The sequence below is a fragment of the Marmota marmota genome, unplaced genomic scaffold, assembly GCF_001458135.2.
Source record: "Marmota marmota marmota unplaced genomic scaffold, marMar, whole genome shotgun sequence".
Lineage (NCBI taxonomy): Eukaryota > Metazoa > Chordata > Mammalia > Rodentia > Sciuridae > Marmota > Marmota marmota.
This window is the reverse complement of record NW_026000205.1, coordinates 6,003,716-6,016,248: the sequence shown is the minus strand read 5'-3', so window position 1 is coordinate 6,016,248 and position 12,533 is coordinate 6,003,716. Positions and strand designations below refer to the sequence as shown.

Here is a 12,533-nt window from a genome sequence, read left to right as displayed (position 1 = left end):
GGGCCTGCCTTAAAGGGGCCGCGGGTGCCAGCGCGGAGGGAGGGCGGGGCGTGCAGCTGCAGACCTGGGGGACAGCAGGGATGTGTCAGAGACCCAGGAAGACAACGAGCCGCCCCGGGGCACTCATATCTGGAAAAACAGAACAGAGACACTCGCGAGACGCTCAGAATACTGGCATAGAGAGAGAGACAGGCAGAGAGGTAGAAACTCAAGAGACCCCCAGTCACTCACAGCCACAGGCCATTTTAGAGGAAAAGCCCGTGGTGGAAGAGTCATTATGAGGAAAAAAAAGATGCTCGGTTCAAGGTCACTAGTGTTTTGAGGGACTGTTGGGTGGGTGCCTAGTTACCAGAACAATACTAACCCTCTTAAGTTTCATCCAAAATTTCTTGAAGCAGTTTATCAGAAATGTTTTCTTTCTTCCCAAGAAGAAATATTTTATGTATGTGTTTGCACATGCATATATACATATTTGTACATGTATGTATGCTTACATATAATAAATAAATATGCATAAATTACATGTAATACTTATAAAAGTTTGCAAGATATAATTTTGCATTATATTTTGCAAACTCAGGCTGAAGATCTTTTTGTCTTATTTGTCTTCTGATGGGGTGTGAAACTGTAAAACAGCTTTTGTTCATTCACATCAAAGACCCAGAGGCAAGAAACTGCCCTGTCTAAAGCCATGGACTGTCAGAAGTTTGGTTCTTCAGAATCATATCAATAGTGTGAATAAGACCCTCCTAGGCTAGAGCTACATAACTCAGTGGTAGGGCACTTGCCTAGAACACACAAGGCCCCAGGGTTCCATCCTCAGAACAAAAAGTAAATAAATAAAGAAGTTAAAAAAAAAAAAAAAAACTCAACCACTCCATTCTTGTCTTCTGGAGGATCCAAAAAACTGCCAAAGAAGCAGTCTGACTGCTAGCCCAAGTGCAGAGAGCTTTTGAGGTGAGTTTCAGGCATCAACAGTCCACTTTTATGCCCCCCATCTTAAAAAATATTTTTATTAGTTATAGATAGGCACAATGCCTTTATTTTATTTATTTTTTATGTGGTGCTGAAAATCGAACCCAGTGCCTCACACATTCTAGGCAACTGCTCTGCCACTGAGCCACAACCCCAGTACTCCCCCACTCCTTTTTAATACTGAGATTGAACCCAGGGGCACTTTACCCCTGAACTACTATGCCAGCACTTTTTTATTTTAATATTTTTTAGTCGTCAATGGGCCTTTATTTTATTTATTTATATGTGGTGCTGAGAATCGATGCCTTACACATGCCAGGCAAGCGCTCTACCACTGAGCCCAACCCCAACCCAAGCACTTTTAATTTTTATTTTGAGACTGGATCTTGCTAAGTTGCCCAGGCCAGCCTCAAACTTACTATCCTCCTGCCAAACTGCTGGGATTACGGGATGTGACAAGGCACTGAAATCCACCTTGGTCTTAACTCTGAAGTTTCCAAGGAACAGGCTCTGGAAGGAATCCTCAGAGCAGGACCCACTTTAACCCCTTTCCACATGATCTGCTTTGCCTTAAGCCTAAACTCTGCCTCACTTAAATTTTAAACAAATGTCACCTTTTCCCAGACCCTCTGCTAGTGCTAGCCCTCTCTCTGTGTGTTTGGGGAGCTGGCCAGGACTTCCTTTATGGTCCTCCCTCCTAAGCTACAGCAAGTCAATAAAACCCAATTTTGCCAAACTCCCTGAGTATCTCTGGTGGCCTTCATCAGAGGTAAGACTCATAGAGCCCCTCAAGGGCAAGGGAGAGGCTCAGACACCAAAGAAGGAGACCTGAAGAGCCATTCAGAGACACAGGGAGGGTTGAAATGGATGTCCTACAAAGAAATAGAGTCACAAAGGTACAGTTGCAGATTCTAGAAGACTGTGGGAGGAAGTCACCAGGAGAAATGGGTGGAGAGAAACGCTCCGAGCCAAGGGAACTTGGCTCATTTATTCCAGGCATGAATTCTAGGCTTGCCACCTGGGCAAAACTGGGACCCAGAGGTGAGTCCCCAGTCAGGATGGTGAGACACAGAGGTGAGGGCATAAGGAAGTGCAACAATTGGAGGAGCTCAGGGCAAGGAGGAGGCAGGGGAAAAAAGAACCTTCAGGTACTCTTCACTGGGAGAGCTCCCCAAATAAGACCTGCTCCTCCTGGGGCTCATTCCTAATGTTTTGACAGAATTTCTAGGTTGATTACCTGACCCTTGAAGAACCTCTGGGGTTTCTGTAGGCTCAGCTGTGAGATGTCCTAAAAGTTAGAAACCTTGGCTTCAACCTTCTCAGATCTGAGATCCTGGGCTGAAAATTGTTCTTTCTCTGCATTTCAGCTTTCTCATCTGTAAAATGAAGTTGAAAATATTTCCTCCCTTCTTTATGAAGGTCCAGTTAGTTCCCACGTGTAGAGTCTGGAAGACACCTGAACAGAACAGGACCTCGGTGGAAGCTGGCCAGCATTACTTCATCTTTGTCCTTCACTCCTTCCTCTCCTGGCCACCTCCACCCAGTTCATCTCCAGGCCCTGTTAAGTAAACCTCTCCAGTCAGGCCTCCTTTCCATCCTCATGCCCTCTAACCCCATCAAGAGGCAGCAAAGCATCAGGGTGAATTGTTTGGACTCCAGGGCCAGGCTGTAGGGATTGAAATTCTGGTTGTTACTTCCTGCTGGGACCTGGCTGTGTGACCTTGGGCATGTGACCTTGCACTCCATGCCTTATTTCCCTCTTCTGACAGAACAATAGTAGCACCTCCTCTTAATAAATTGCTGTGGATATTAAATAAATTAATGTACATAAAGACAATTTCCAGTATATAATAAGTTAATAAGTGCTCAATAAATGCTAGTAGTTAATACTGTGATGACTAGGTAACAGTGGCCTCCCTGGTTTTCTGGCTTCCACTTACCTCTTTACATTTAATTTTCCATGCAGCAATCAGAGCGAGCATTTAAAATGTCAATGAAAAAGAGTCACAGCAAATAATGCAATGTGTGGGCCTTGTTTAATTCTGATTCAAACAAACTAAGTGTGATAAAAAGATGTTTATGGGATATGGTGTCTGGCACTGAGCTTTAGAATCATCTAGGAGGAGTGGTTGTGGTCATTTAAACAACATTGGTCACAGTGAGTGATTGCAGTCGGGCTGAGTGGCACATGCCTGTAATCCCAGAGAGTGGCGACTTGGGAGGCTGAGGCAAAAAGATTTCAAGTTCAAACCAGCCTCAGCAAAAGTGAGGTGCTAAGCCACTCCATGAGACCCTGTCTGAAAATACAATACAAAATAAGGCTGTGGATGTAGCTCAGTGGTTGAGTGCCCCTGAGTTCAATCCCCAGTACCAAAAAATAAAAAATAAGTGTGTGATAGTTGTCACTGGCCAATTTTTCTTTTTTCCAGTGCTGAGGATCAAAACCAGGGCCTTATGTATGACAGGCCCAGCCTGATGCTGGCCAATTCTATTATTGACGCAGCAAATAATTGTTTTCTCTCAACTTTTAAATAAAATTAAACATTGCACTTGGAAAGAGTGGGGGGAAATGTTAATGGGGCTATAGGAAAAACTGAACTCTGATGGGGTATTTGATAACATTAAGAAATGACTAAGCAATCAAAATGGTACATGCTTGTAATCTCAGCAGCTTGTGAGGCTGAGACAGGAGGATCATAATCTCAAGGACAGCCTCAGCAACAGTGAGCACATGCTAAGCAAGTGCTATGCCCCTGAGTTGCACCTTAGCCCTTTTTCTTGGCGGGGGGCTACTGGGGATTGAACTCAGGGGCACTTGACCACTGGGCCACATCCCCAGCCCTATTTTGTATTTCATTTAGAAACAGGGTCTCACTGAGTTGCTTAGTGCCTTGTTGTTGCTGAGGCTGGCTTTGAACTCACAATCCTCCTGCCTCAGCCACCCAAGCCACTGGAATTACAGGCGTGTGCCACTTCACCTGGCAACCTCAGCCCTTTTTAAAATATTTTTTTTAAGCTGGGCACAGTGGTGGACAGCTGTAATTCCAGCTACTAGGGAGACTGAGCAGGAAGACTGCAAGTTTGAGGCCAACCTTGGCAACTAACAAGACCCTGTCTCAAAACAAAAACAGAAGGGCTGGGGATATAGCTCAGTGGTACAGTGATTACCTACCATGGTCAAAGCTCTGGGTCCAATCCCCCAATACATCAAAAAAATATATTTTGAGACAGGATCTTGCAAAATTGCCCTTACTAGCCTTGAACTTGCAATCCTCCTGCCTCAGTTTCCCTAGAGGCTGGGATTACAGGTGTGTGCCACCACACCTAACTTTTCCATAATTAAAAAAATGGTTAAGAAAATATCAGGGCTGTGGCTGTGGCTCAGTGGCTGAGCACTTGCCCTGCATGTGAGGTATTGGGTTCGATCCTTAGCATGGCATACAAAAATAAACAAATAAAATAACGGCATGCTGACCATCTACAACTACAAAAAAAAAAAGCATATGAAAACCAAACCTAGTTCATGATACTTCCTATGTTTCTGTGACTCACTAATTCTTTTCCTTTGCAGTGCTCAAGATTGAGTCCAGGGCCTCAGGCATGCTAGCAAAACCCTCTTCCACTAAGCTACAACCCAGGCCTACTTCCTATGTTTAAAACCCTCCCCTGGTTTCTCATTCAGCTTAGTCTCCTTCCTAAGTTCCTTGACCTTAAGTTCTATATTCTACCCATCATTCTATCTTTCTGTCACAGAGGACTTCTTATTGTTAAAATTCTTTCAAGTATTTATTGGACACAGATTTATTGACCATTTCTTATGTGCTAGACCCTGTTCTGGATTCTGGGGACACAGAGATCAACAAGATTGATAAGTTGTTCATTTTAACAGAGCACACATTCTAGAAGACAGATATATAGCGATAAGGGAGAGGACATAGCCAGGAATGGAGGGAAGGGTGAGCAGGGAAGTCTTCACCTTTATAACATTTGAACTGAGGTGGGGGTGGGTGGAGCCAGGCAAGCAAAGAGAAGAAGGAAGAGCCCCGGGGAAAGAAAGAACAGCTAGTGCAGAGACACTGAGGCAGGAATGACAGTGGCATACACAAGAGCTGGAAGGAAGGCCAGCATCTGGGACATGACAAGTTATGACAGGTGAGATCCCCCGAATGCAGCAAGGTCCTCCCCATCTTGAAGTCTGGTCACTTGCTATTCTTGGTACAACTTTGACCCCATCAGGCCTAGTTTAATACACAGTAAAAACAAAAATATTGATAGCATTTATTGAGCATTCTAGACACTTTCTGTTCTCAAAAATTTCCATTGATTATCTTACTTAATCCCAAGAACCTTCCATTTTATATATGAGGAGACTGAAACCCAGAAAGATGAAGTGACTTGCCCAAGGTCACAGGGCTAGAAAGTGGCAGAATCAAGAGTTCAGACCAGTTACCCCCAGGCAATCTGGCCCAGAACCCAAATTACCTGCCAAAGTACTCCCACAGCTCCCAGGGCTCGCCAGACCTTATTGTCAGGCTGAAAAGTCACCCAGGCGGAGGACTTTAAAGGACACTTCATAGTCTTTCCAGCTCGGGGCAGGAACATGCACTGTCACTGCCTGGGAAGAATGCCACCCTGGGTTTGGCACCAGGAGAATAAGCCTGGGCACCTCAGGACCACCCAGGCCGGGGGAAGGAGGAAGCGTGGAATGCGGGGCCGGGACGGGGGTGCTGAGAACCTGGAGCCACCCATGGTGGAGGGTGCCAGGATGCTATAAAATGCCATGCCTTTTATCCGGCACCAGCTCGCTCTGAGTGAGTCCTCCCCCGCCCTCTCTCGAAGAAACGGCCAGATGTTTTTGCAAATGCCTTTAGAGGTGAAGTGGAGAACGAGCTTTTGAAATTGCCTCCAGAGATGTAACTCAGGCTGTCCCGTGAAAAGAAGTACAGAGGCTCGGAGCTTTCTCACTGAGCTCCAAGCGTAGTTAGTCCGTGTTAGCCTGCACGTGCTTGACTCCAGCCAGCCACCGTAGGCCCCGCACCGCTGTGCACTTTACCGCGGTTCTTGGGCAGTCAGCTCTGCGCTTGATGGTGAACTTGTCTGCCAGGCTCACCCACCCCTTCCTTCCATTCCGTCTTCCCCCGCCGCAGCTTCTGCTGGCCGTAACTGCGCATGCGTCCACGCCGGCGTGGGAGGAGGGAATGGAAATGAGGCTGGGCCCAGCAGCTAGCGAAGCTCCCGCCTCCTCTGCCCACCCCGTCGCCCAGCGGTGCAGCTCCGTGGGTCCGAAGGCAGCGAGGCAGCGGCTGGGGCACCGGGAGCGGCCGAGGAGGGTGGGGCTCGGAGCCCCGCCCCAAAGGAGGGGCAATCCCACAGGTGAGGAGGGTAGGGGTCCTGGCTCGGACGCCTAGTCTACGGAAAACAGTGGGGGCTAAAAGCCAGGATCTTTCCGAGGAAGCTCGCTTTGGGTCCGGACACTCGGTTCCGGGGGGGCTTTGCATTTAGTGCGCGAATACCAGCACTCTGAGGGATGCATTGTATCCCGGATGCTTGCAACCCGGAGGGAAATTGTATTAGAGGTCTCTGGATTGCTACACACGCCACATTCCTTTCGTATCTTCGTCCAGGTCTCCCTTCTGTCCTCCACGGCCACAATCCACACCGCGGATGAAACTTACCAACAAGAAAGACGAGGTTGACGCGGCGTCAATGGACTGAGACTGAGCCCAAAGCCTGGTAAAGCCACTCTTGGATGTAAAGTTCTGCCCACTGCGCTAATAGGCCCCTCCCCTGGGACAGAGCTGCAAAAGACACCGCCCACTCCACTCGCCCGCCCGCCCCTGGGCCTGAGTTGCGGAGCAATTGACTTTGGTCTTTTTGCATAACCCCGCCCATCCCGGTGTTAGCTCTCACGGCCGTAGGGTTTGGAGGGAGGAAGGTTCCGCCCACTCTGAACATAGGCCCCGCCCACTCCACCCAAGCTTCAATTGCAAAGGTCTTTAGGTTAGATTTGCATAGCCTCGCCCATTCTGCTTTTAGGCCCCGCCTTCCCGCCACGCCTGCCCTCACCTAAGAATCCCATATAAACAGACTGACCTGATTTTAGGCCCTCCAACCAACCCTATCCCTATCAACCTGGTAATACCCAGCATCACCCCCGCCCCTGCGCCCTGCCCCTAGGTTCCTGTGTCAGCAAGATGCTGGAGCGAGGCGCGAAGTCCAAGGCTGAGGGCACAAATCCTAGTCCTACTGGCAAGGAGCCCGTGACCAAAGGAGTTGAGAGCGACCCTGCCTGTGAGTAGGGTTCATTCCCAAGAATGGGCTGATAAGAAGATCACATGTTTTGGGAAATCATAGGCTGAAAGTTTGAAGTCCCAGAATCATGACCATTTAGGATCCCCAAAACTGCATGTGCTCTGGGGAATCCTCCCGTTTGATTTTGGGAAATCTCCAGTGGTCATTCGCTAGGGCTGAGGAAATTAGAAGAGGCATATGGGGATGTGGGACTTTAGGGTGATCACTGGAAAGATACTGGAAATAGATGCCTCAGTAGCTTTGGGGACCTAGGAAGGTAACCCCTTGGGGCCCCTCAGGATAATGCATGGGGGAAAAGGGAAGCAGAAATAATGGCATTTAGAAAATTAGTGTAACATTAAAATGCTAAGGTACACTTTGGGTGGCGGGCTGCAACATCAAGGTGGTAGCAGAGCCTAGCTTGGACCCAGGGTGTTAGCTGCTTCCTGGAGCCCACCAGTCCTCCTGTCCCCCAGCTCCCCACCAGGCCCCGCCGCAGAAGCCCAGCCAGTCTGCTCCAGGGCCCTCCAAGTCTGGGGGCACGCCCTCCCGGCCCCGCCGGCGGCCCCCACCCCAGCGCCCGCACCGCTGCCCTGACTGTGACAAGGCCTTCTCCTACCCGTCCAAGCTTGCCACACACCGGTTAGCGCACGGCGGCACCCGACCCCACCCGTGCCCCGACTGCCCCAAGGCCTTCTCCTACCCCTCTAAGCTGGCAGCCCACCGCCTCACACACAGTGGTGCCCGCCCACACCCCTGCCCGCACTGCCCAAAGGCCTTTGGCTACCGCTCCAAGCTGGCAGCCCACCTCTGGACCCACGCTCCCACCCGTCCCTACCCGTGCCCTGATTGCTCCAAGTCCTTCTGCTACCCCTCCAAACTGGCCGCCCACCGCCACACGCACCATGCCAATGACGCCCGCCCCTATCCTTGCCCACACTGCCCTAAGGCCTTCTCATTTCCCTCCAAGCTGGCTGCCCATCGCCTATGTCACGACCCCCCCACTGCACCAGGCAGCCCAGCCACTGGCCAACACCGATGCTCCAACTGTGGCCAGGCCTTTGGCCAGAGACGCCTCCTGCTCGTTCATCAACACAGCCACCACCAGGCAGAGGGCCAGGGGGAGAGAGACTGAGCTCTCCCTTTGGTTCACAGGCGGCCCCTTCCAGCCAGCTCCGGTCAATAAAAAGGTGGGATTTCTAAGCCCTGCTGTATGGACTTGGCTCTTCCTGATAGCTGGCAGGGTGAGAGATCTGCCATTTACACTGGTTCAGAATTAGAAGCCTGAGGAACTCTGCTCACCTGGAGGGGCAGGTGTCAACCTGAATTAACACTGGATCCCAAACCATGGACCTGGAGCTGTGGTCCCATGGGACTGGTTCAGTCTGGTTCTTTTCACCCATTTATATGGCAAAGGTAAAGCCTGCTAGCATCCTGGGTTGCTGAGGAATGTGGGCAAACAGGCTCTCTCCTTGCTGAAAGTTTAACTTGGTGTCTCCACCTTGGCCACATGACTGGTTCTAAGACATTTAAAATATACACATTTGCTTGTTTCAACTATTCCACTTGTAGAAATTTCTCCCATAAACTCAAAACATGTCAAGACATAAAGGTAAGGCTGTCCACTGCGGTATGATGGTTTCCAAAGACTAGCAACAGCCCATATGCCTGCCCATCAGTGGGGGCCAGCTAATGAATGACGGGAGCCACAGAGTGGACTGTGTAGGGAGAGGGCAGCACTGTTACAGATGTGAAAAGAGCCCCCAAAAGTGATGAAGGCAAGCTCAGGTAAACACCCAAAGCGCAGAACTAGCCCTGCCACTCCTCAGAAGTCTGGGGGGCCTCAGACAAGATTTGTCACTTGTCCAAACTCAGATGCCTCATCTGTAAAATGAGGACATTCTAAGGCATTTGTTAGGGGGCAGTCAGCTTCCCTTTTGGAGTTTATTCTCCTACTATAATAAGGATGAGTGTGCTCTGTTCCAGATATTTATTAAGCACCTACTGTGTGCTGCACCCCATGTGGGGTGTTAGGGACATAGCAGTGAAGACAGACCTGGTCTAATACGGACAGCAGACAGAAATCAAGCCAAGCCAGACCCCAAGCCAAAAAACAAGTCAGGTCCATTTACAGGACAAGTGTGGGAGCCTTGGTCCACTGCCCCCTCCACAAGGATTACCTCAAGGCTGCAGTAGTGACATCTTTCTTGGGTGTTGGTTTGGAAACAGGCCAATGGAAGGGAACTGAGAGCTCAGAAATGGGCCTGTGCTTATACTGACAGACTATCTGTAGATCAGAGGGTGGCCAACTTTTCCTGTGAGGGCCAGACCGTATATATTCTTAGGTTATATAGGCCATGTGTCTGCCACAATTAGTCACCTCTGCTGCTGGAGCAGAAAAGCAGCTATACACATTATTATGCACACGGGAAGGAGTGTGGCTGTGTTCCAACAAGTTATTTACCAAAAAACACTTGGTGAGCTGGATTTTGCCTTAGGGCCCAGTTTGCCAACCCCTACTGTGGATGAGTGGGTAAAGGGCAGACTCAGTACTGAGCTGAAAAATATGGAGGAAAATTAAATGGGATCCTGTGGTGTACAGAACAGTGCCTACCTGAAGATGCTTACATCCTAACCCCCAGAACCTTTGCTAGCCTACACGTGGCAAAAGGGACCACAGGCAGACAGATCTTGAAGGACTTCTTGAGAAGGGGAGATGGTCCAGATTTTGAGTAGGCCCAATGTGATCACAAGGATCATTATATGGGAATAAGAGCAGCGTTAAGAATCAGAGGAGGAGAAGTGAAGGTGGAAGAAGAGATTGAAGTGATAAAAGGACCCTAGCTGAGGATCTGGGCAGCCTTTAGAAGCTAGGAAGGGCAAGGAAATGGATTCTTCCTTAGAGCCTCAGGACCTGCTGAAGACCTGTGGACATCTTGATTTTAGGACAATGAAGCTGAGTTTGGACTAAATATATGTTGTTTAAAGCCATTAAGCTTGTGGTGATTTGTTACAGCAACAGTAGGAAATGAATAGCGATCCTGTCACCTCACACTATACACAGAAGTAAGTTTCTGTTGATTTAAAATGCAGTTTGAGGAGCAAAACCCTAAGAAATAAAAGAGAATTATCTTAGTAACCACAGAAGCAGAGCATGTATTCTTGGCAGGTGGGGAGCACAAATGGGTAAAGATTCTGCTCTCCTCTGAACCTTGCAGTGTTGCTTATATCATGTTTACACAGAGAGCAGTGCTGGGAGTTATTCCAAAGCAACCACACCATCAGCAGTTACAAGTACTCAAACTCATCTGAGAGATGTTGACTTGGCTCAATCTTACTTAGTACACATGGAAAAAATGAGGTTGAGAGAGGATTTACTTGCAACCAAACAGGGCAGAAGCTGAGTCTGGAATGGAATGTGAATTGCCTTTAAAAGCTGGGGAGGATGGGCAGATGGTGGGTCTCCTGGTATCCTGCTGTCTGCTCCTTAACACAGCAGACCTGCTCATGCCTCAGAACCTTTGCACTTACTTTCCCTCTGCCTGCAAGGGCTCTCCCAGGTACTCCTGTACATCTCCCAGGGCCCTGCAGAGCGCGGCAAATCCTCTAAACTACCTGACCCTGCCCCACTGCTGTCACTGCCCTGCTGAATTTGCTCTCCCTGCGTTTTTCACTGCCCAGTGCACCAGCACTCCCCAGCTCTCCAGGCGCAATGGCAGCCCTGCGGGATCAGGAACTAGTGTCAATTTTTTTTTTTTCCCTACACTGAAGTCCTAGTGTTACATGTGCTGGTTGTGGTGGGTAGAAGAATGGCCTCCCAAAGATGTTCACATCCTAATCCCTGGAACCTGTGAATATGTGGCAAAGGAGAATGAAGTAGAGAAGGAATGAAGGTTGTTAAGCAAATGACCTTCGAACAGATTGTCCCAGGTGATCTAGGGGGCTCCGTGTAATCACAGGGCCTTTACATGTGGAAGACAGTAAACTGGCCACAGCTGGCTTTGAACCTGGAAGGGGAATGGAACGTGGACTGCCCTTAACAGCTGGGCAGGCTGAGCAGATCCACCCCGGCCTCCAGGAGGCTCACTGCTCTGCCTACACCTGGGTTTTTAGCCCAGACCCCCATGTTAGGTTTCAGAGCTTCAGACCTGGAAGATGAGTTTCTGTTGGTGGTTTGATACAGCAGCCCTGGATGACGGTGATCTGAATGAGGGTGATTGAAGGAATTAAATACAGCCTAATGCCATTTTATCTTATGGATAAAGAAATGAAGGTTCAGAAGGGGAAATGAGGGAGACTGCCAGCTCTGGGGGTTGACTTGGTGTGTTCAAGAAATGACCTGGGGTGGGTGGGTGGGGAGCTGCAGCGGTAACTCAGTGGCAGAGCACTTGCCTAGCATGTGTGAGGCACTGGGTTCGATCCTTAGCACCACATAAAAAACTAAACAAATAAAGGCATGCTGTCCATCTACAACTATAAATTTTTTTAAAAAAAAGAAAAAAAAAAAAAAAAAGAGTTGACCTGAAGGTCAGCTTTCAAACCCAGCTCTGGCCTTTGTCCTGCTCAAGTACCTTTCTGACTTTCCCCACCACCATGATAAAGTCCAAGCTCCTGGGCCAGGATGCTCAGCCCTTTGGGGCAGCCCTGTCCAAAAAGCCTTCCGCAGTGACAAGTGTTCTCTGTGCTGTCAGTACAGTAACCTCGGAGTACTTGAAATGTGTGGCCAGCGTGACTGAGGAAGTGAAGTTTCCATTTCAATTCACTGAAGTAGCCACCTGTGTCTAGCAGCCACCACACTGGACTGCACAGAAGCAAGGAATGTGCCCACTTCTCTGTTACATCTGCCCCTCAAGCCTCTTCTCCAAGGGCAGCAGCGCTCACCCGACTGCCTTAGGCTAGTCCCACCTCCTGGCCCTTGCCATGGCCTGGTGCCTGCCTACAGGGCCATCCCTTCTGCCCAGATTCCCTAACACTTAGCTCAGTTCCCACCTTCAATGTGGTGAACCTAGACGGGGTCCAGGCCATCACCCACAGAGAGACAATCCAGATGCAGAATGCCTCAGAGGACCAGGACGAGTACTGGGGCAGGGTTGAGTAGCAGACTCTTAATTCTGTCTCTGGCCAGCACAGGGGTGTGAGGCCAGGGAGAAAGGCAGAGCCCCTTCCCTCTCGGATCTCTGATGGAGGGGCCTGGTATACTTCCAGATGCCAGGACAGGGGTCTAACAGTAGCCCAGAGACCTGACCCTCATGGAGGTCACCAAAACC

General features: G+C 49.3%; 1 protein-coding gene across 1 annotated transcript; it reads left to right on the top strand.

The window, feature by feature from the left end:
• The first annotated feature begins 5,038 nt into the window (after positions 1-5,038).
• Positions 5,039-8,469, top strand: Znf575 (zinc finger protein 575). The gene is made up of 5 exons (XM_015496759.2): positions 5,039-5,127; positions 6,123-6,348; positions 6,600-6,708; positions 7,153-7,266; positions 7,743-8,469. The coding sequence occupies exons 4-5, from the start codon at positions 7,170-7,172 to the stop codon at positions 8,399-8,401; spliced, it is 756 nt and encodes a 251-aa protein (XP_015352245.1). The 5' UTR covers positions 5,039-5,127; positions 6,123-6,348; positions 6,600-6,708; positions 7,153-7,169; the 3' UTR covers positions 8,402-8,469.
• Positions 8,470-12,533: the final 4,064 nt, after the last annotated feature.

What these genes read in the sequence shown, in the direction of transcription:
- Znf575 (XM_015496759.2), top strand. Translation starts at nt 7,170, where the DNA reads ATGCTGGAGCGAGGCGCGAAGTCCAAGGCTGAGGGCACAAATCCTAGT. An exon ending in AGTTGAGAGCGACCCTGCCT is followed by an intron (nt 7,267 to 7,742) that starts GTGAGTAGGGTT and finishes CCTGTCCCCCAG; the next exon opens with CTCCCCACCAGGCCCCGCCG.